Raw genomic sequence first — 21,200 nt, forward strand, 5'->3', positions numbered from 1 at the left:
ATATAGTATAATATGAGCTGCATCCATAAACTGTATGGGTGCACTGCACAGACACAGAGGCCTGCTAATTAGTGCTAAGAAGAATTGAAATTAGCTGGGATAGCTGTCAGTTATGACAGAAAAGGCTATTATTCATCCATTTTCTTCCTCTTATCCAGTTCATGGATCAGTTCATGGTGGGGCTGGAGCCAATCACAGCTGTCACAGAGCCAGGGTACAACCTGGACAGGCTGCTACTCTGATACAAGGCTAGATTGCAAGATAGACAACCATTCAGTTCTACGGACTTAGAATTACCAGTTAACCTAAAATGCATGTCTTTACATGCATTTTGCATGGGAGGAAGCCAAGGTCCCTGACGGTAACTCACACAGGCACATGGAGAACATATTAATTTCAAACAGAAAGGCCCCATCCACAGAGTTGATTTGAACCTTCTTGCTGTCAGGCAATAGTGTTACCCACTACACCACTGCATGTTTACCAAATTATATGTGGACAGGGTCTCAGAAAATCTATACTTGATTCAGGCATTTTAGTCAATTACAGACCAATTTCCAACCTTCTCAAAAGAGTTGTTGAAAATCAAATATGTGATCCTTAGCAGAGGAATAGTTTAACAATAACAGTAACAAGAAATCCAGCCAGGATTTACAGCACAGAAAAGAAACTACACTAGTGACTCACTAGTTTCCTAGCTTGACTGTTAGACTGACTGGTTAGTCATGGAGTCCCCCAGGGCTCTGTTCTAGGTCCCATACTTCACACTGCACATGCTTGTTTCGAGCCATATTTTTGGAAAACACTGCTTACATTTCCATTTGAATGCAGATGCCACTCAGTTATATTTATCTGTGAAACCAGGTGACACAAATCCTTTAAATAAACTATCAGCATGTCTTAAAGAACTATAAGGGCTAGATGGCATGTAATTTTCTACTGTGATATGCATACAAAATTATTGCATTTGCACATATAATTCTCAAAATCACATTTGTCTTACCAGATAGTTACTCTAGAAGGCATTTCCTGGCCTCCAGTGTCATTTACCTTGGACATTAAACAAATTTCTAGGAACCCAAAGGGTCACTAGAGAAGCTGCAGTTTTTTACCCCCTATGTTTTGGTTTCATTTATCCTCTCTGCAGCTAAAGTACATATAGATTAAACTTAAACAAAAGAAGCTTGTATTTTTTTTTTTTTTAAATGTCCCCAAATGGTTGAAGACTGCTACAAGATGTAGATGTGCTTATGCAAATCTCAGTAGCAACAGTGCAGCACCACACTGGAATTACTGAATGCCTGTTTTTATATTGCATTAGGCAGAATTTCTAGATAAGCCACAAGTATTGATAATTATTTATCTCTCAAAATCTGCTGCCAATGTAAGAAAAGACAAAACAGGTAAGAATAGGAGGGCTAATGAAACAAAACTGAAGAAACTGAGTGAGAAACTCCCTGACTCACATCTTTAAATGTCCAGTGTCATGTGCCAAGACTGAAAAATCACCAGTCATACCTGTTGTAAGACCATAAATGATGCAAAAGGGCAACAAAGCCGTCAAGCCTTGTCAATCAAATTGGCTTTTGTGTTCATGTGTTGAGCTTTTATGGCTATGATGCGTGTGAGTGTGCGGGTGTGTGGGTGTCTATTAACATTTGATCCCTAGGTGCCATGATCTGAAAGGATTTTGTGGTAGAAACGGAAAAGGCATGACACTGAATAATGGAAGAGGAGAATAGGAGAACACCTTGACCACACACACACTGGGACGAGGCCGGCCATCAAACACACCTTGTTAGGGGAAGCTGGCCTCCTCCATTATTCACAGGCACATGCTCCCCTCATACTGCTTTGCCGGGGAAGATGGAGTGAGCTGAATGTAGACAGACAGCAAAGGTAAAAAATGATAAAGGTGGACATAGAAAGAGAGGTGAGGAGACAGGGACAAATATAGTAGGTGAGAAAAAAGGGGAACGGTCTGGGATAAAATGTGTTATAAGAGTAGAAAACGGAGGGTGAATGTGTTATATTTATCTCTGAAATCCTGACTTTCTTCAAACTCAATGTCGGTTATCAATGATTCAGAATCGATTTGTGAAACTGACGCAAACATACATGTGCAAGCAAGACAGTGACTTAAATTATCGCAGTCAATTATGAATGCAGTTGCAGCATTGGCTCTGTAGCGACATCAAACACTGCAGGGGAAAACCTTCATAATGGGGACCACCAAACATGATGGTGATTGCGAACACATTTTCAAAAGAAAAAAAAAGAAACAAAACAACAACAAAAACAAACAACCCCCCCTCCCCCTCTCAGTGTGGCACCTTTGCATTTGTTGTTTCTAAAATAGAAGCAATTCAGATGACGGAGGTTCCCAGAAGCATGTGTCACACACATCAATCAGCACGTCTCACCTCGACATGGCTGGTCTCGTGGCCTCGGGAAGGACGGAGTAATGGTGGGAGGGAAGAGGTCTGAAGAAGTGACAAGCCAATGGATAACCTGGCAGTAAGTCAAGAAGCAGTGGAAGGGCCATTGCCAAGGGTGACAGCCAGAAGTCACACAGCACCACAGCACTTCCCAGAGGTCCATTTCCTCCTTCTTGACTCTTGTTTTTGTTCTTATGAATGGCTGATGTTGTGCGCTGCTGACTGACGCTTTCTAACCTCAAGTTTATTCTTTTATTTGCATGTCTGAATGAACATTAAAGGGCTTGTGGTTTTCAATCGTGCACACCTTTTGGGAGACAAATATTACCGTTTCGAAAAATTATTTATTCACTTGTCATAACTTCACTTTGACTTACTCTGTTTTGCCTCTTGTGTTTCATTCCTCATCCCTCTTCAAACTGCACCCCACTCTCCTGCTCTGTTTGGCAAACAATAACAAAATGTCGAAATACTGGAAACCTGAGTGATGTTGACATAAATGAAGTTCCCCGTCTCTTCTTGCAGGGAAGCAAATTTAATAGCTGCTGCACTACATACAAGATCTTAGAAGCCCCCCTCTCAGTGCATTACTCCTGTCACTGATGATGGTATTATTGTCATTATTATTAAAGTTATTTAGCTGATAAATATATTGGAAAGTTTTAGAAAGGAAATGTTTGCATAAAAAGGGGACGGAGTATTGTGAAAGTAGGGACACACATTTGAAGACCTACTGTATTATGCTTTTCCTTTTGTTCTGTTATATATACATAATCTTACAAATGTGGATGATCATATTGATTGAGGCCAAAGTTTCAAATAATGAGGCTAAACAATACACCAATAGGGCATAACATTATGATCATGTGCCTAATATTGTGTTGGCCCCGCCTTTTAATGCCAAAATAGCTCTGACCCATTAAGCCATGGACACCACTAGACCCCTGAAGGTGTGCTGTGGTATCAGTCACCAAGATGTTAGCAACAGATCTTCAAATCCTCTTAGTTGTGAAGTGGGACCTTTATGGCTAAGACTTGTTTGTCCAGCACATCCCACAGATGCTGGATTAGGGAATTTGGAGGCCAAATCAACATCTCAAACTCATTGTTGTGCTCCTCAAACTATTCTTGAACCAATTTTTGCTTTGTAGCAGCATTATCCGGCCGAAAAAGGCCACAGCCGTCACAGATTACCGTCTGCTGCAGTGCTTAGGTACGTGGTACATATCAAAGCGGGTGGTTGTAGCTGAGGAGGTAGAGCAGGTCATCTACTAATTAGAAGGTCAGTGGTTCAATCCTCAGCTGCTACAGTCTGCATGACCTAAGTGCCAGAACTGCAAACGGTGAAAGACTTCTCCTAGATCTTTAGAAGTCGGCCTGTGTTGGAGAGCAAGTATTTGTCCTCTCTGAAATCATGCAGTCTTTGTGCATATATATTCTGTGTACTGTATGTTACAAGTACTGTTGCTGCTTTTTCTGTACATTCCTGTACATTCATTTTATTGTTGCTGCACAACGGAAGTGCCTAAAACTTATGGAGCAGCTGTGAGATGCATCTACACTTCCCCTGTTTTGCTTACACTGCAGGTATTGCCAATTTGGGAAAATAATTGCGAGAGGAGATAACATATCTCCATTTTCCTGAAGCCTTCATTACTTGCTGTGTTAAGTAGACACATATCTTTGGCCAAACGGAATGTGATCACATTTCAGTAATTCCAGTGCATCTTTATGAGATTGACAGATACGCAAACATCCTGCGTAGGCTCGCTTTCATGGATGTCTGACTTGGACAACTTTTGTTGGCAATCACTGCATTGCTTTCCTGGGTCTTCATGTATTCATTATACCAGAGTTCAGGGAGTTGCAGTGTAGACACAACTCTACAGCACTCTGCCCATGATTTGTTCTTGGTTAACATCACTTGCCTTAAATCGGAAGTATTTCCAAACAGTGGGTCATGATCAGCTTCTAGGGACAAGTCTTTGCATTCTGCTTTGCCAGACATTTAATTTTTGTTTCCACAGTCTGTTATCTGTTGTATAGCTTACTCTTAATGTAGTCTTACTCATCCAGACTAGGGAACACTTTTGCTTTGCATTCTACGGTTGGCGCATGCATTTTCTGTATACGTCAGTCATATTCACTTATCTGTGCGAAGCCAAAATTTTCATCAAGATTAAAACTCAATTAATTGTGCAGTCCTAACTTATACCTTTCCATGCCCCAAATTCTAACACTGCTTCTGCACTAAAAATTTGCACTCTCCAAGCCAAAATCAAGACTATTTAATCGGTGTCATTTATATATTGTCTCTGATCTTGGTTGGAGTGTGCTTTTGAAGGAATTTGTCTGCTATGACATGACATAAAAGAGGCAGATAATGACGCAGTTTCTGCTGACGTTACCTGTGATCAATAAAAAAAATCCAGGAAATTATCCTCCGGTCTCATCACCAGAATTAACATGCTTTGAGCTCCAGAATATCTGATAATTAAACCAATATGGTAACAATAGATTCAAGTATTATAACAGACAGAATGATTTGTGTGTGCATCCAACCAGAAAACACCAGCACTGTATATCAAGCAGGTAGTGGGCAGCTCAGACAGTAACAGACACCAAATGTAAGCAAGGTGTTTACTGTGAGGATCTCAGCATAATTGATGTGTCCAGCAGCCGGCATTTTGAGGGACAAATCTGATTTCATCATGATTATGTCAGACATATTTCAAATCTGTACAACACATCTAAATTATATCCAGGTTCTAGTTACAGTATGTTTAGTGTCAGTGGGGGAGGAGGCTCTCTGGCTGAAGAACTACTAGATCGCATTAGGAAAAGGAGTTGAGCTGCTGTTTATATTAAAGAAATAGAATATTTACGTCCAGATGAACAGAATCAACTTTTGGAGAATATCTATGGGTCTGTTGGGCCAATTGAAATGTTGTATTGCATTGAAGCAGACACCAGGTGAGACAATCCAGAAACCGAAGCATTTGTATCAAGAAAATGAGGCCCTACCTATAGACTGTTAGCATTGTTACCCTAGCCCCTGCTCTCAATGAGGAGCTCTCTGTCTCATCAGCACCCAGTCAGTCTGCAACAAATCTTAGATACAGGCCATCTGACCTTGTCCTCAGAGTAAAACATGGGGGAAGTATATGTTTCAGACGCCTGTTAGATCAGGAATGATAAAGTCGCATGGTGGCATCTCAGCACATGGAGGCCACTGATGCTTTTCCCCTTTGTTCTTTTTCCATCATCGTTCATCCTTTGCTTCCTCCAGCCCTAATTAACAGCTCAAGCCAAGACAGAGGATCCAGCATTAAGAGTAACTCATCAGTTAAAACCACCACTCTATCTTTTATCTCCATCTCTATCGCCATCACTCAGCAGCTGCTCTCCTCGCACAGGTTATTGCAGAAGATGGACCTGAGCAAAGGAGGGAGGCACCCCTTGCTGTCTGTAGACAGTCCAGAAGTGTCCTTCATCTCAAAAGTTTAGTGTTCTTGGAAACATATATAATAAACATATAAACATACATTACAATATTTTTTAACGATTATTTAACAATAACTTTACTTCTGATCATTTTAAATGGCGTGGGATATATCTCCTGATGGTAAATGGATTATTTATTTTATTGTTTTTTTACAACAATTAACCTTATCTGTTCTTTCTCCAAAGGTCAAATTACATTGTTGTCAAAGTGCAAAACTTCTCTCGGAAAAGAAGACAGAAAAAGTAGAGTACTTGCAGTACTTACTCTGTACTGTGATCCAAGCCATTTCAGGTGAAATAGGTGCAAATTTAAATATACTCAAAATTTTGTACTGAGAACAAAAACCGATAGATCTTAAATTACATAAAGGCAGTAAAAACTCTTACAGTGCACTGAAGTAAAACAAGTGGTAGATAACTTCTTCAAAACTTCAATAGCAAGGCAGTGGTGGGAAAAACACTGGGCTCGATTCCTCCATTCTCATTTCTGATTTCCCTGCCTTTGACCCTAAGAACAACACCATAGCTTAATGGTGCCACCACATTTTTCTGGAAAAGTCTGCACTAAACAGGTGATGAGGAATGCCTGTCAAGAGTGGCTTTCCTCTAAATACTCCTTCATAAAATTGATGGAGTGCTCCTGAGATGGTTGGATTTTGGGCCAGGTGCTTCTCTCACCTCTGCAGAGGACATCAATCCTGGAACTCAGTGGCCATGGGCTTTGTGGTGACCTCCTAGGGAAAAGACACCAGACTGAGCAAAGGAGTTCAGTCTCTGTTGTGCTCAGTTACTCAGTTTAGCTGGACAGCTACAGGCCCAGTGGTCCCAAACGTCTTCCTATTGAGGCCACTGAGTGAGCACTCAGACATTTCGAAGTGGATTTTAGACTTCTGCTCACTGCTACATATTTCATAGACACTCAGAGAGTTCCTTTGACTTCATGGCTTGTTTTTGTCCTGATGTACAGTATAAATTGTGGACCTTATAGAAAGGGGCGTGCCTTTAAAAATTACATTTAATCAATTACATTTGCCACAGCTGAGCTCCAATCAAGGTCTAGAGTCATCTCAAGGGCAATCATAGGCAATATGCACCTGACTCTCAATTGTCACGACAATGAGTCTGAATACTTTTGTAAAACAGAGTTTTCAGTTTATTTTTTGTCACTGGGTACAAATGGTTTGAATTGTTTTTAATTGGTTTAAACGAAATGCGAATACTTTCTAAAGCAACTGTATGCAAATGTCTATCATATTGATAATAATAACATAATAATTTCAGTCAAGAGATTTGGTAACAGCTCATGACCTTATGATGCCTTTTTAGCTATTTGTAGCTAAGAACTAATGGTAATACATTTTATCAGGTACACCTGTTCAACTGTTCATTTATGGAAATATCTAATCAGCCAATCAGATGGAAGCAGCTCATTGATTTAGGCATGTAGACATAGTCAAGACAACCTCCTGAAGTTCAAACTGAACATCAGACTGGAGTAGAAGGGTGATTTAAGTGACTTTATGTGGCATCATCAGAAATAGCTGATCTATTGGGATTTTCCCACACAACAATCTTCGAGGTTTACCAAACAACTTCTGAAAAGGAGAATATATCTAGTGAGCGACAGCTCTCAGGGTTGATCCTCGAGCCAGAGGATAAGATAAGATAAGATAAGATAATCTTTATTAGTCCCACGCGTGGGACATTTGTTGCATGGAATGGCTTCAAGTTGGTAGGAAGGCAAAGCAGCTCAACACTGAACTTTGAAGCAGATGGGCTACAGCAGCAGCAGACCACACTGGGTCGGTCAGCTGAAAACAGGAACCTAAATCATGAGGCTATGATTCACACGGGCTCACCAAAACTGGACGACAGAAGACTGGAGAAATGTTGCCTTGTCTCGATCTCTGCAGCCATATTCAGATGTTAGAGTCAGAATTTGGTATAAAGCATGGCGCCATTAGACCTTGTCTCAACAATTCAAACTGGTAGTGGTGGCATAATGCCGTTGTTTCTGATCATGTCCCTTTAAGCCCACACTGTGATCACCATCTTCATGATGTCTCCTTCCAGCAGGATAACACATCATGTCACAAAGCTCAAAAGTTCTATGTACTCAAATGGCTCCCACAGTCGGCAGAGCACCTTTGGGATGTGGTGGAACAGGAGATTGACATCAAGCATGTGTTGGTCCCCATCATGTCAGTCAGGATTAGAGCAGGGCGATATGACCAAAAATATTTATCACGATATAGATTTGAAAATTTGAGATAACGATATAACTGATGATATAATTGACACTAGACAAAATACAACTTTATTAGTGCAAAAAAAAAAACATCAATGTATTTTCACTCAAACAAGCAGTTGTTTCTTATGTGCATTAAAGTTATATAAAAATGTAACAGTGCAAATGCAAATTCCTTGCTGACAGTTTAACCAAAAGGCATTTCCAGTGGAAATTGGCCGACATATCCTCAGCATAACCATGTATAATATCCACAAAACTTAAAAAGAGGTTATACACACACAATACAGTAATATTATGTTGAAGCACAGTACGTATCACTCCGCGAGGCTCCTGCCTACGGTAGCCGTAATGCTCCGACAATCCATCAAGCGGTGCGGCTTCGTAACTTAGCAAAGTCGTACTGAAACATTTGACAGATTTTCGAGCGCCGTGTACCACATAAAATCGTTTCGAGGTCAGTTAACACAACCAGAATTCATACATAAGGCACACGGGATTATAAGGGGCACTGTCGATTTTCAGAAAAATCAAAGGATTGATTTTAAGTGTGCCGTATTTTCCAAACAACACGGTAATAACGACGGCCCGCTAGCATGCGCTACCAAAAATAGTGCTTTGTTGTGTATCTGACGGACGAAAGCTAAACCAGTTCCACACCACTGAAGTTGCAGCATTTTTACAAACACATTCTGGTTCATCCGTTTCATTCAACGATCCGCTTTCGCCCTTCTCATTCGCCGTCGCCGCCATGCTTTTTCCGCCATGTGCGTATGAAAACAAAGGCACTGCGCATGCGCGTTTTACCCATATTCTATTGCGATATTTAATTTTCTTATCGTTGCCCAACATTATACTGGTATTACCGTGAACGGTATGATATGGCCCAGCCCTAGTCAGGATAGTCTTTCCTGTTTATCATCAATCATTTCAAGTTAAGTGCTTCAACTAAAAAGCTCCATTCGTCTATTTCCTTAACTGCCTAGGGTCACAGGTGGTGGGATAATACTTATGCCAACCTACACTGTGCAAGAGGAGAGGTACACCCTGTACAGGTAGCCAGACTATCACAAAGCTAACAATTCCAAATCCTTTATTCTAAAAATACCAAGCACAAATGTCCTTTTCTTGTCTAAACTGCTTATCGCGTCAAATGAATGACAGACTGTAGCACTGCTTTATGCCTAGAGGGAGTGGGAACCAACCAACTCTCCTACACCTACGCGTTTAGTCTGGGAATGGCTTTCCAGGCAGCTCCGACGGAGCTCTTCTCTGGAGAGTTGACAAGAGCCTACATGAGCGGAGGAGACCCCGCCAATACCGTCTGCCTCTTGTTCTAACTCGCAATTCCAACTGAAGACTATTTAGAGTAAGGGAGAATCATTTCCATGGGCTATGAAAGCAGAAACAGAGAAAGAGAGAAAGCCAGAGAGAGTGAGGGGTGTGTGCAATGGAGAGGAGAGGATAGGAGAGTAGAGGAGAGTCACCCCCCTCCCGGCCCAACACACCCTGCAATCCCCACTACTAGATGCTGAAAATAATTCCTTTGCAGTGAAGACTTAATTCTCATTCTGTGTTCGTGTCCCTGATCCCGTATTGTCTATTCTGGTCATGTGGTCTGCCTGCCTTACTGCTGTCCGCTGTGACAGCTGTGTGTGTATGTGTATTTGATGCAGAGAGAGAGCGAGTGTGAGAGAGAGAGGGAGAGAGAGAGAAAACGAGTGAGAAAAGGGTCAGTCTGTGTATTAACTACTGCTACAGAATGAGCTGCACCCATACAAAAGATAAATCCTTGTCTGACCACATGCAATAGATAGATGGAGAGACCACTTTGCCTTCCATGCCTATGGGATTGTAACATGATGAACATTTCCAGTTTGACAGCCTGCTGGAAGCCTACGCATCAGTGATGATGCAGGCAACAACCACCAAAGTCTAAATAAATACAAAGAAATCCCTCAGATTTGGCTCAGAGATGATCTAAAAATACTGGAATCAGATGAGAAATAAGCAGCAGGAACAAGTATATGCTCATTTTTTTTCCCGATTTAGCGCTTCTGTTCCAAGTGTATCCCTCTCAGACTAGCATATTGTTGAACAGATGCCCACATATCATTGCAAGGGATCACTCCAGTAACAGCTCAGAGATGATTCAACCGTACGCAGACACAAAGAGTAGGGTCAAAACAGGAAAAAGGAGGAATAAAATCATGCTAGTGGGTAGACACACGCCTGGGGCTCACTGATTCCCATTCAAACCACGTATCTTTATATCACCAGAGAACCGAGTGTTAACATTTATTTTGTGTTTTTGTTATCCTGTCATGATGTCAGCTTTGTCAGGATATTACGTTTGCCTGTCTAAGCGTCAGCGAAGTGGAAAATGGGAAGGAATAATAATAATCTTGTGGTGCTAATGGGATCAATGACAGACTGGTGGCCACGAGGGAGTTAGCAATGACTTTTTTGAGCTTGCTTTGTAGTATAGTTGTGGATTTTTTGCCATTGCCTATGGATAACTGGCCAAATGATGAAAACATGACACTACAACAGCTACAATGAGTTTGAGAACATCTTCCAGGTTAAAAGATTGTATTGCTGTTAACTGTAAAGACAACCAGAAAAGTGTGCAAACAGTTATTTGCTTCTTTCAGTACATAGTGCTGTCATTAAAAAGCAAAGAGTTTAACTGAAAAGGATGCAAATTTCGAATTAAATCTGTCTTATATCACATTTTTTTTCATATAAAAATAGGCTATACTACATATCCCATATCACTTATCCATCCAGTACCCCCACGCACTGTCATTTTACATCCTTCCTTAGTGACAAGCGGTGTGGATAGGTTGCCAGTCAATCACAGATCACACACCTTTATACCTACGGGCAGATTAGGTTAACCTAACCTTCATCTCATCAGACTGTGGGAGGAAGCCTGAGCACCTGCTGAAAATCCACAGGCTTGAGGAGAACATGCACACTCTACAAGAAGCCAAAACCTTTCTTTAAGATTCTATTTCATTTAACATTTGCAGACAATACTGATCAGTCTCCTGGCTCTTGTTTGTTTAACGCTTGAAACCATAAGGTAATCCCACAATGGCTTCCCACCAGCAAAAAAAAAAATGCCCATTTGCTTGTTTGCAACAAAGCAACAGCCCCTGGAGGATGAAAAATAAAACCAACGCGTATGTGCCAAAAACATTGCAGTTCCTGGAATCGCCACTTGGCTCCAAAACCAAGTCAATCCCCATAGATTCCCATATTAAAATGGCTTTAGAGCATAAAATATGCCTACATGAATAGTTTACAGCCTGGCATAAAAATGGATTTGGTATCTATTGATAAATTCTCCCTTATTTAATGTTAATTTCATTAGGCCGTAAATAAGAAGCAGCTTCTGATTGCAGCTGTAGCCGATATCTGTTTGCCGAATGACTGAGCTGAACCTCTCAACCATGTTTGTGGTGTTGTTGTCTTTAGTTCATTTCTAGTATTTCATTAGTAACTTAGCATTGCTGCCCTTCACCTCCCCTAATTCAGACATGGAACTGGACCTCTAGGCCATACTGGGAGTGCTGCTGCTGCACTTAATGAAAGATGAATTACAGGGCTTGCAGTTAATTGTAAAAACAGACCATGCAGAACATGTGTTCCTTGTTTTGGTTTGCCAACTTGTACATTTTTATTTATATGTTATTTAACACTAATTATCAGGTATCTGTGTGATTCAATCCTACAATTTATGGATGCAGTTTGCCAACCTCCCTGTAGCTTGCCAATTAATGCAGCAATAATAATGACCATATTGTCTAAATGCCGTCACTGTTGGCTCTAAAAAAAAGCCCAAGATGGGAATGGTCACAATGCCAAAAACTGCACTTTGCTTTGTTGAGTCATAAATAGACACTAAGAGGAAATTGCTCTACTATTTGGCACACACCCGTGTTGTTTGGTGACACCTGATAGCATTTTGGTCAAGGTACGCTGGCAAGCTGCTCCACCTCTTGCTGACTTGACTCCTGTTACTCTCGAGAGCCTCTTTAGCACCTAAGTTGTTAAGGTGAGTTTGGGATAAACTCCAGAGATTAAATTATGTGGAAAAGCTGATTAAATAGTTATTATCCCATCTGCAGCCAGACAAGTACACACACAAGAAGGTACACTTACATCTCCGCAATCCCGTGAGCCTGCACACTTGCACACAAGCAAAAGACATTAAGGCTGAAGGGAACTAATGCAAAATGTTTGTGGTTGAAAATTTTGGGGCACTGTTCAATAAGCAGGGGAAATACATATATGTTCAAAAAAAGAATTATTTTACTCTCCTATTTCTTTTTCTTGTTGCTCTGTCTCATTTCTAGGACAGCCTGTTGGGTCTTTAACTCAGTGATAAAATGATGACTACATATGATAAAAAAATAAAAAAAGACCACCATCCTTTCCAAATGAAAGCTTCATTCATTCATTCTGATGAGATTCACAGAATTAGTTCTACTTAGGAGAGGAATGGAGAGCGTGATCTAAATGTGGTTGTTTTGGGAAGCTTGCCCGCTGTCAGTTCATGTCTTTCTGATAGACATGTAAGTTTGGAGAGTTGCCCACGTGTCCCTGAGCCTCTCTGAGTTCTTACAACCAAGGGAGATAGAAAAAGAGAAAAAGAATATGTGTGGTGTGGGGAGGTGGGGACAAGACCGAGAAAGGAGGTACAAGGAGATCGGAGAGGGAAAAACGTGTGCTGACTGTCGCACAGTGGAGCTTTCCTGCCTCGGCTCTTCATCGGAAGCTTGGTGATGAGGTTGTGTCCAAGTCTCTTTGAGGAAAGGCTAGCGTTAACCCACACACAACATCCACCATCAATGGAGCTTTCAATGGGCTGCGAATCAAGCCACACATCCGAGAGCATCCGTGGCGTTTGCACGGAGCGCTGCCGTGTAATAATACTGTATGGTCCCACACATACGTGCCAGCTTTGCACAGATTAAAAGCTACTGAATGCCTTTTGCTGCTCTCTCTCTTTCTCACTCAGTCTCTCTCTTACACACTCTCTCAGTGTGTGTGATCATGGGAGGTATGCATACAGTGGCTATATTTGGGGCTGGGGGGATTTGGAAGCTGTGTTTCCCAGCCAGAGCTTGGTATTACTACACAAAGATGAAGAGCAAAGCGGAGTCACATGCAAATGCACATACTGTGCATGCAAAGGACACACACATACACACACAATTCAGACAAAAACTGGAGTGCAAATTATCATGTAGTTAGTATTAGGAAACCTGGACCTCATAAGGCAAGATGTCATAGAATAGTCAAAATTTCTGCCATATTTTTATACAAAGTACATTTTGTAAATGCATAATATACATCATGCCAAGTCAGACCACTAATTTAGCAAGAAATATATGACATGTGAGTGTTTGAATGGAACACGCAAATGCATATGCAACAAACAAGTACACACTCACAGGAAGTGAGTGTGTAGATGAGTGCTCAGACCCTGAGGCAGGCCCAGGGTGGGAGGCATAGGACAATTAAAACTCACGGCAAAGTGGAAGAAACACAGACAGCTCGAAAGTAGCCACTGAGCAATCATGCATAAAAATACACAATCACATAAGCACTTACGTACAGGTAGACGGAAAAAAATAATACAAGCACACACAAAGGTTGAGCTCAGCGTGAGAAGCTTTCATCCACTCCTAACAAAGCTCATATTTTCAACGTGATATCTTTGACAAGTGACAGCATGTTCACCCCAATTATCCAGTTTTCTACCTCCCTCTCCTCACAAATAAACCCCACTTCTTCTTCAAACATTCAATAAAATACATACATTATCTTTCCCCCTCTCTCTCTCTCTTTCTCTCTAACATACACACACACACACACTTGGAGATGCCAGCTCACCTCTCCTGCACTGTGCCCAGGGTCTAAACAGAGATGTCCCCTGGGCTCTGTCACCTGTCTAAAGAGATGTGGGGCTAAGTGATGGAGGAGGGTGAGCCAAGGTCTCATCTGCTCCCTGGTGACTGAACGCAGGAGTGGACGGGTGACCTTTGACCCTGGCAGAAAAGGAGATTGAGCAACGCTCCAGACTCCATTAGCATTCTGCTCACACACACGGCCCATACCATAGCAGACTCGGAATGAACACTGTCGATGTAGAAGACTGAGGCTTAGCAACAAGGTTCTGAGTTGTAAGAGAGATTCAGTCAACCTGAATGCTTTGCTTCTTACTGGCATCACAGCAGGGGAGTTTTTTTGCTGTCAAAATACATCATCTCCCAGTAAATTCCCCAAAAGGAGAAAAAAACCCCCAAAACAAAACACGCAGAGGTTATTGTAGTAATCCTAGCATGATTAGAGTCTTAAAAAACCAGGGGTCAGGTACAACATGGGAACTTAATGCCATTGTGCACCATTTCCTGCAGGATTTTCCCCTTACGCCTTTGATGCTTTGTTTCCCCTGATAGTGCGAGCCTTCCTTCTCCATATACACATACAAATACATCAAAAAGACAAATAAGCTGTCGGTTGTGTCTCTGCGCGTCTCAACATCGGCATATGTATGCGGGAATTGTCAACACTGCACAGCGAGATCAAACTGGCAATCTGTCAGTTTGCTGGGGATACAGTTGGGGATTTAAGTGACTGATGACACACACAGAAATTAACCCCCTCTAATGTGGCATGGGCCTTAATGTCATGTTAAAAAAAAAGAAAAAGGGATGAGTATCCTTTGACCTCCAGTTGGTGATGAACATAAGCCACCTACATAAACAGAATCCACAAGAAAAGCTTACTTCCAATTTTAATGCCAAATCCTCATCAGCTGATGACTATTTCTCTTTGGAACTCCCCATCATACAGCCCAAAAACGATGATGTAGACAAGGAGCGAAATGAAACGTGGCTTGGGATGCGTTTATCCTCCGTTACATTCCCGGCTGTATCTACCTCATGCAGTATTTATTGCGGTAGGGTCAGTACCGCACTGATTTGTGAGTGACGCTTGGATTTCAGCACCACGGACAGCGCGTTGCCTCTTTCCTCCAGCGCTAGGAGAGAAGGAGGGAGAGGAGGAGGAGGGATGGAGATGGAGACGAGTGGATGTGGTGGTGGTGGTGGTGGTGGTGTTGTTGTTGGTGATGGAGGGGGTTTCCCTGGCAGATTTCAGCAGAGGGTCTACACAGTCATTCCTCCATCGCTGCAAACCGCCTACCACCTCCTCCGTACCGGATTTCCATACGGAGGAATACCGTATGTGTGTGTGAGAGATCACGGCTTTTCATGAAATATTGATCTATCCAACCTCATGGACACGGAGAGGAAGAGAGAGGGAAAGGGAGGGGGTAAGAACGGGAAGGTTGGGGGGGGGGGGGTATTCCTTTGCACAATCTTTATCATGCTTCCACTATCAGCACCGATATCGTCTCCATCCCTCCCTCCCTCGCTCCATATCACTAAAAAAAGAGAAAATCTGTTTCATTTACTTTCCGATCATGACCACAACTGCTGATTTTCGCCTCGCCTTATGCTTTACCGATTCGAAACATGACAAAGCAATAGTCTCAACACACACACACACACACACACACACACACACACACACACACACACACACACACACACACACACACACACAAGCTGACAGATATGGGTAAAATGAAGGCCGGCGGCGACCAGATCCAACACCATCCGGCGTCTCATAGCCTCACATCGCATCTAAACGCAGAACGTTTCCAGTGTTGGTAAGCGAGAGACGCGCCGTCATCGCTCTGCGTTCAGAGGAATGTCGGGATTCACCGGTGTGTTCAGCCCTACCAAACCGAGCCAGAGCTGTTATCATATGCCATACAGCCCAAACTTCTCGGTCGACAATGTCATTCACAAAATAACCCCCAGTGAGCCATCTAACACTCATTTCACTGAATTTCTCACATCAGCCACTGCTCTAAATAGGCCAAGGATGCGCTCATCATCATCATCATCACCACCACCACATCCACCTTCAGCAACTGTCGTGAGCAGCACTTAAAAAAAAATGCTGTGGTCAGTTGGGTGCCAGTAATGCAACGTAGAGGCTGAGCATCTTCAGTATCGACACAACACACGGTCAGCTGTAATTCTCAGCTTTGACAAGCAGATAGGGGGCATGAATTATTCAATGCACAAACTGAGCGCTTCTTCTTTTTCAGCAGCAGCAGCAGCAGGGAAAACGGCTCGACAAGAAATCTACACACACCAATGCAGAGCCCACATTTACCACATAAGCACTGGTTGTCATGCATACCGGTAAGAGAGGAGAGAGGGGGGAAAAAAACCCAAGACCCGACTTTAAATCAGCGTCGCCTTCAAGAGGCTGAAAAAAAAAATCAGCGAGAGACTGAGAGCCGCCGCCGCCAAGCAAAGCCAGCCGACACGTATGAAGAACCGGGCCGACAGCCGGCGGAAATGAATTCACAGAAACATGAGCGAAAGATGAAACGGGCGATGGACATTTCTGCGTTTACCTGTCAAGACTCCGACCCGGATTTGGTGGTCGTGGTTCGTTAAAATCATCCCGTCTGACGCCATGTTCAGCAGCGCTGTCGCCCGCACCGAGAACTCACGGCAGGGCCCAGAGCCGATCGCATCGAACTTAGTCGGGAGAGGGAGGGGAGGAGGAGGAAGAGGAGGAGGAGGAGGAAGCTCTGGAGGAGGGCTGGGATACAGCAAAAAAAAAAAAAAAAAAATAGACGAGATGAGTAGAACGCCGAGCGATCATCGGGACACCTACAGATAAGCGGGCAGGATGCGGGGGCCGTTTAAACCGCACACATCACTCTGCTGGCCGCCAGCCACGGTTGTAGTGTGGATCCTAGATTATTTCTTATGGAGACTATTATTTTCTGAGAAGGCTTTTAGGGAGACAGATTAACAGTAGTTACGTCTGCAGACGTCACTCAGTTTATATGTCATGCATCCTTCGGAGCTGGGAAGGCTTCATGGACCCTAAAACAGCATCCTTTCTACGATCTGAAAACCCAATAAAGCCCCTTCCTCCGTCCAGCTCTTCCTTTTTAAGATGCCACCTGCTTTATTAGATTAAAGCGGGGCCCTGAAACAGCAAGGTCAACACTCTAGAGATGTTGCGGCTGTGTCTCAATGCAAGGCTTAAGAGGAGATCACAGTCTGACCTGTAAAAATGCAACTACATCCCCGGGCAAAAAAGCACTGCTGCTATTAATAGACTGGCCGCATGCTTCCATGGTGTATAATTTCTCTTGTTTATTCTCATCGGGGTGCACAACCTCCGTCTTCTGTTGAGAATCTATCATAATTCATCAGCACAGGTATATGAGCACACTAAAGGGGCAAGAAATGGGACAGCTCCTCTAGATTTGTATCAGTGTTGCCATATTCCTGTCCAATGACCCAACCAAGTGCATGGCACAATTTCCACTCTTTTCTTACTCATCTGTTACACAGTGAAGCGTCAGGGGTGCTCTGACAAGGACATGAAACAAGACATTCAAGGGCTTATTGAATGTCTTACTGATCTTCCCTGGAAGTTTGATGTCCTGTTGTGCACTGTTGCCCTGCACTACATACCTCAGTTGGATACCAGCTACATAACCTGTCCTGGCTAAAAGCCCCCTGTCCTGCTTTTTTTTCTTTTAAATTCACATTTATTAAGGCCATGGAATACATACCACGCATCTTCATGTACTTTTTCTTTAAAAAAACAAACAAAAAACAAACTATGCAGACAGTCAAAAAACCTTTTAAATACATTTTGCGGCATGCTTACATATACAATATACAAATAAAACTGGTGCAATCCTTTTATTATTACTGGCAGACAAAATTCCCAACTATTTACCCCAAAACAAGCTATTTCCAATAATATGAGTGGCAATAAACCATGGGCAAAGCTTGAAGAGCTTTACTGAATGAAACAAAGGAAAGTTTTTGCTGATATGCTTATTAGCAGAGAGTTAAGCTACATTTATCATGCAACTGTCAGATCTGAATTCATGTTCAAATTAATAAATAAACGAAAGAAGGAGAAGGTTCTATCCAGGTTGGACTTGAAGGAACTTAATCCGGGATATGTATTTATTGACATCCAGCCACAAATTATATTAATGTTACATATCATTTAAAGACAATCAGAAATTTAAAACAGAGAAAAATGCATCAAATGCTACTAACTGTGAATGTGAGCCATCAAGATTCAATTCAGTCTCATTTATAACAGCAACTGTTGCCCCAGGGTGCTTTTTATTGTAAGATAAAGACCCTACAGTGGTACAGAGAAAAGAAAGAAACCCCAACAATCAAATTACCCCCTTTGAGCAAAGGATTTGGCGAAAGTGGGAAGGGAAAACTCCCTTCTGTGAGGAAAGACCTCCAGCAGAACCAGGCTCAGGGAGAGGTGGCTGGTTGGGGGGGGGGGAGTTGAGGAAGATAAGATGAAGACACGCTGCTGAAGAGAGCCAGAGATTAATAATAACTCAATGTGGAGTGGTTTATAAATACAAAACGATTGAGAAATGTGAGTGGTTAGGCGCAGCTCGAACTGGAACTGTTGGCTGAGTGTAAATGTTTATTGTAAAATAAGTTAGTGCAGTACAGGTGACAGGTTGAGGCCGATCGGAGAGCGGACAGACATGTGTTTGGCATGGTGCAGGTAGAGGCTGACGAGCTGTCACTGACGTGGGTTGATCCAGCACATAAGGTGAAGCTGGATCTGACTTACAAATAGTAACAGAGCATGAATGCAAAGCACTGGAAATAGTCTTCTTTGAAATTAATACAGCAAAGAGGTGGTACGATTTACAGAAGAGTGATGAGAACCTGAATGAAGCGAGGGTCTGGAGAAGGCCACACCCAAGATTCACAGACAAAACAACGTAGTACACCAACACACGGAGAAAAAAGGGAGGGGGAAAAAAAGAGTTAATACTTTTTTGACTTTCTTTTACAAACATTGAAAAACATGTTCAATTCGATTCAATTCAATGAAATTTTATTTATACAGCGCCACATCACAACAGCAGTTGCCTCAAGGTGCTTTATATTATAAGGTAAAGTGCGATAATACAGATGTCCGATATTCTTCCTTCCAGCACAGCATCACAAAAGCTTACACATCTGTCAGCTTGTCAATGAGAGACCAGTGTTAAACAGGCCTTGTTAATAGTGAGGATTAGCATGCCCAGATGAACTGTGCATATGTGCACATACAATGCAAACAGACGGTGCCTCTCTCTTTCTCTTTCTCTCACACACACATACACAAATATTCGCAGACACACTCTGTGGTCCGGAGCTGGCAAGCTTTCCTGGAAGGCTGGAATTCCCTAGTTGGCATAGAGAGGGAAACTGAGAAAAAAAGATAGTAGAGGAGAGATGTATAGAGGAGGGGAGGGAGGGAGTCATCAGGCTGAAGACATTGGGGACCCCATCTGGTGTGTAGAGGACTGTGTTTATGTAGTGTGCGAATAAGTATGCTTGTGCACAAGTGCGTGTTATAATGATGGTGTAATTACCTCACTGTCGGTCGAGCTGCTCGCTGTTCATGGCTAGGTGATGGGGAGGCAAGGGCCATCGCTCTCCCCTTTTGCCTCACCATCCATCACAATAAAAAGCGGAGCCTCTGTAGACAGAGAGAGCCGTAAACATATGCATCCTCATCTTTGTGGTGAGCGCAGGGAATCCCCTTGTTTTCCCAAGATAGAAAGAAGAGAAAGGGGTGCAGCCAGAGGACAGCCGCCTGTTCTGGGTGTTTGTGTTTTACAGCATTAGAGGCACTTAAACTCTGTCTTTAGGCTGCTGGGGACTCTGGCAGGGGAATCTCCCACAAAACTACGGAAAACAAATTTAGCTGTTGTAAATGCAAACACAGTATAAAGAGGTTAACCTACTCAACCTCAGAGACAAACAAGGACATATTTCTGCATAAATGTCCTTTGTTATTTTGATTTCATAATTTCCCCAAAGTCTCCGGACTGGAGAAATGGCTGGAAAAAGTAACAGATACTTCCAATGCCATAAAACATGCAGGATGTTGTCACCAAAGAGCCGTAAAGCTTTACTTCCACCCCAATGATCCCAAGCCTGCCCCCATTCCTAATAAGAAAACAGCAGGCTGAAGTTGTTACATGCACGATAAAGCGTGCAGCTGCAAGTTTTACAGGGTTCCACAAAGTTAAACACCACTTTATGGCGATGTACCTCATCATTTAATACAGGTCAAATATTTCATTTAAAACCACATGTGTGTTTGATTAGTCAAACTTCAGTCTTTCTTCTTTTTTTTTCTTTTAAGAAAGACTTCATGGATTTATGTCACGTGCATTTTTTGGAGCAGGCAGTTTGACTCTAACTCCCTGCACCAATCATATGTCGTCTTGGAAATGTTCCCCTACTCGCGATGGGATGCTGTTCCTTAATTAAAATAAGGGGTGGAAAAAAGCAAACAAGAAAAGGGAAACTTACCTTCGGGCTGTTTTAGCATTATTCCCTGATGCCTTCTGCAGAATACCTGACTAAATGTGGCCTGAGCTGAAAAAGGGGAAGACAGCGAGGAAGGGAAAAAACAAAACAAAAACAATTATCCATCTGCGAATGAGCAGCAGACGTTTAATTGAGGACTGCTGGGGACAAAACCCCTTGTTTAGAGACAGTAATTAGGCAACAACATGGCAAGGAGGTTGGGGCGAGTAAGAGGCAGGGTGGTGTACACCTCTGGTCTGCTCCAGTGAAGGGAGAGAAATTAAGGGAGGAGTGGAAAATGGGAAGAACAAGAGAGAAAACATGAGAATGAGAGAGATAGATTGGGAGAGAGAGAGTGAGTGTGTGTGTGTGTGTGTGTTAGGCAACATTCTGATGAGTGCAGGATCTCTGCCTACTCCCACCACCATTACAGCAGCACAGAACATTGCTCCAGGGCTTTGGATTCAAACCCATTACATCTGATACTGGATTTCGCTCTGCACAGAATTAATGCAATGTGGACTCGCC

The 21,200-nt window shown here is 42.5% G+C and overlaps 1 protein-coding gene across 5 annotated transcripts in view; it reads right to left on the reverse strand.

Annotated features, from left to right (window-relative positions):
* gphnb (gephyrin b) overlaps positions 1 to 16,795 on the reverse strand; it is a 112,735-nt gene extending 95,940 nt beyond the window's left edge. For all 5 annotated transcript variants that reach the window (XM_039598511.1, XM_039598510.1, XM_031730251.2 and 2 more), the window contains exon 1: positions 16,703 to 16,795. In XM_039598511.1, coding sequence (XP_039454445.1) covers positions 16,703 to 16,766 — 64 coding nt within the window. In that variant the 5' untranslated portion in view covers positions 16,767 to 16,795. The remainder of the gene's footprint in view (positions 1 to 16,702) is intronic.
* Between the last annotated feature and the right edge of the window lie 4,405 nt (positions 16,796 to 21,200).

The sequence above is a fragment of the Oreochromis aureus genome, linkage group 15 (genome assembly GCF_013358895.1).
Source record: "Oreochromis aureus strain Israel breed Guangdong linkage group 15, ZZ_aureus, whole genome shotgun sequence".
Classification (NCBI taxonomy): domain Eukaryota; kingdom Metazoa; phylum Chordata; class Actinopteri; order Cichliformes; family Cichlidae; genus Oreochromis; species Oreochromis aureus.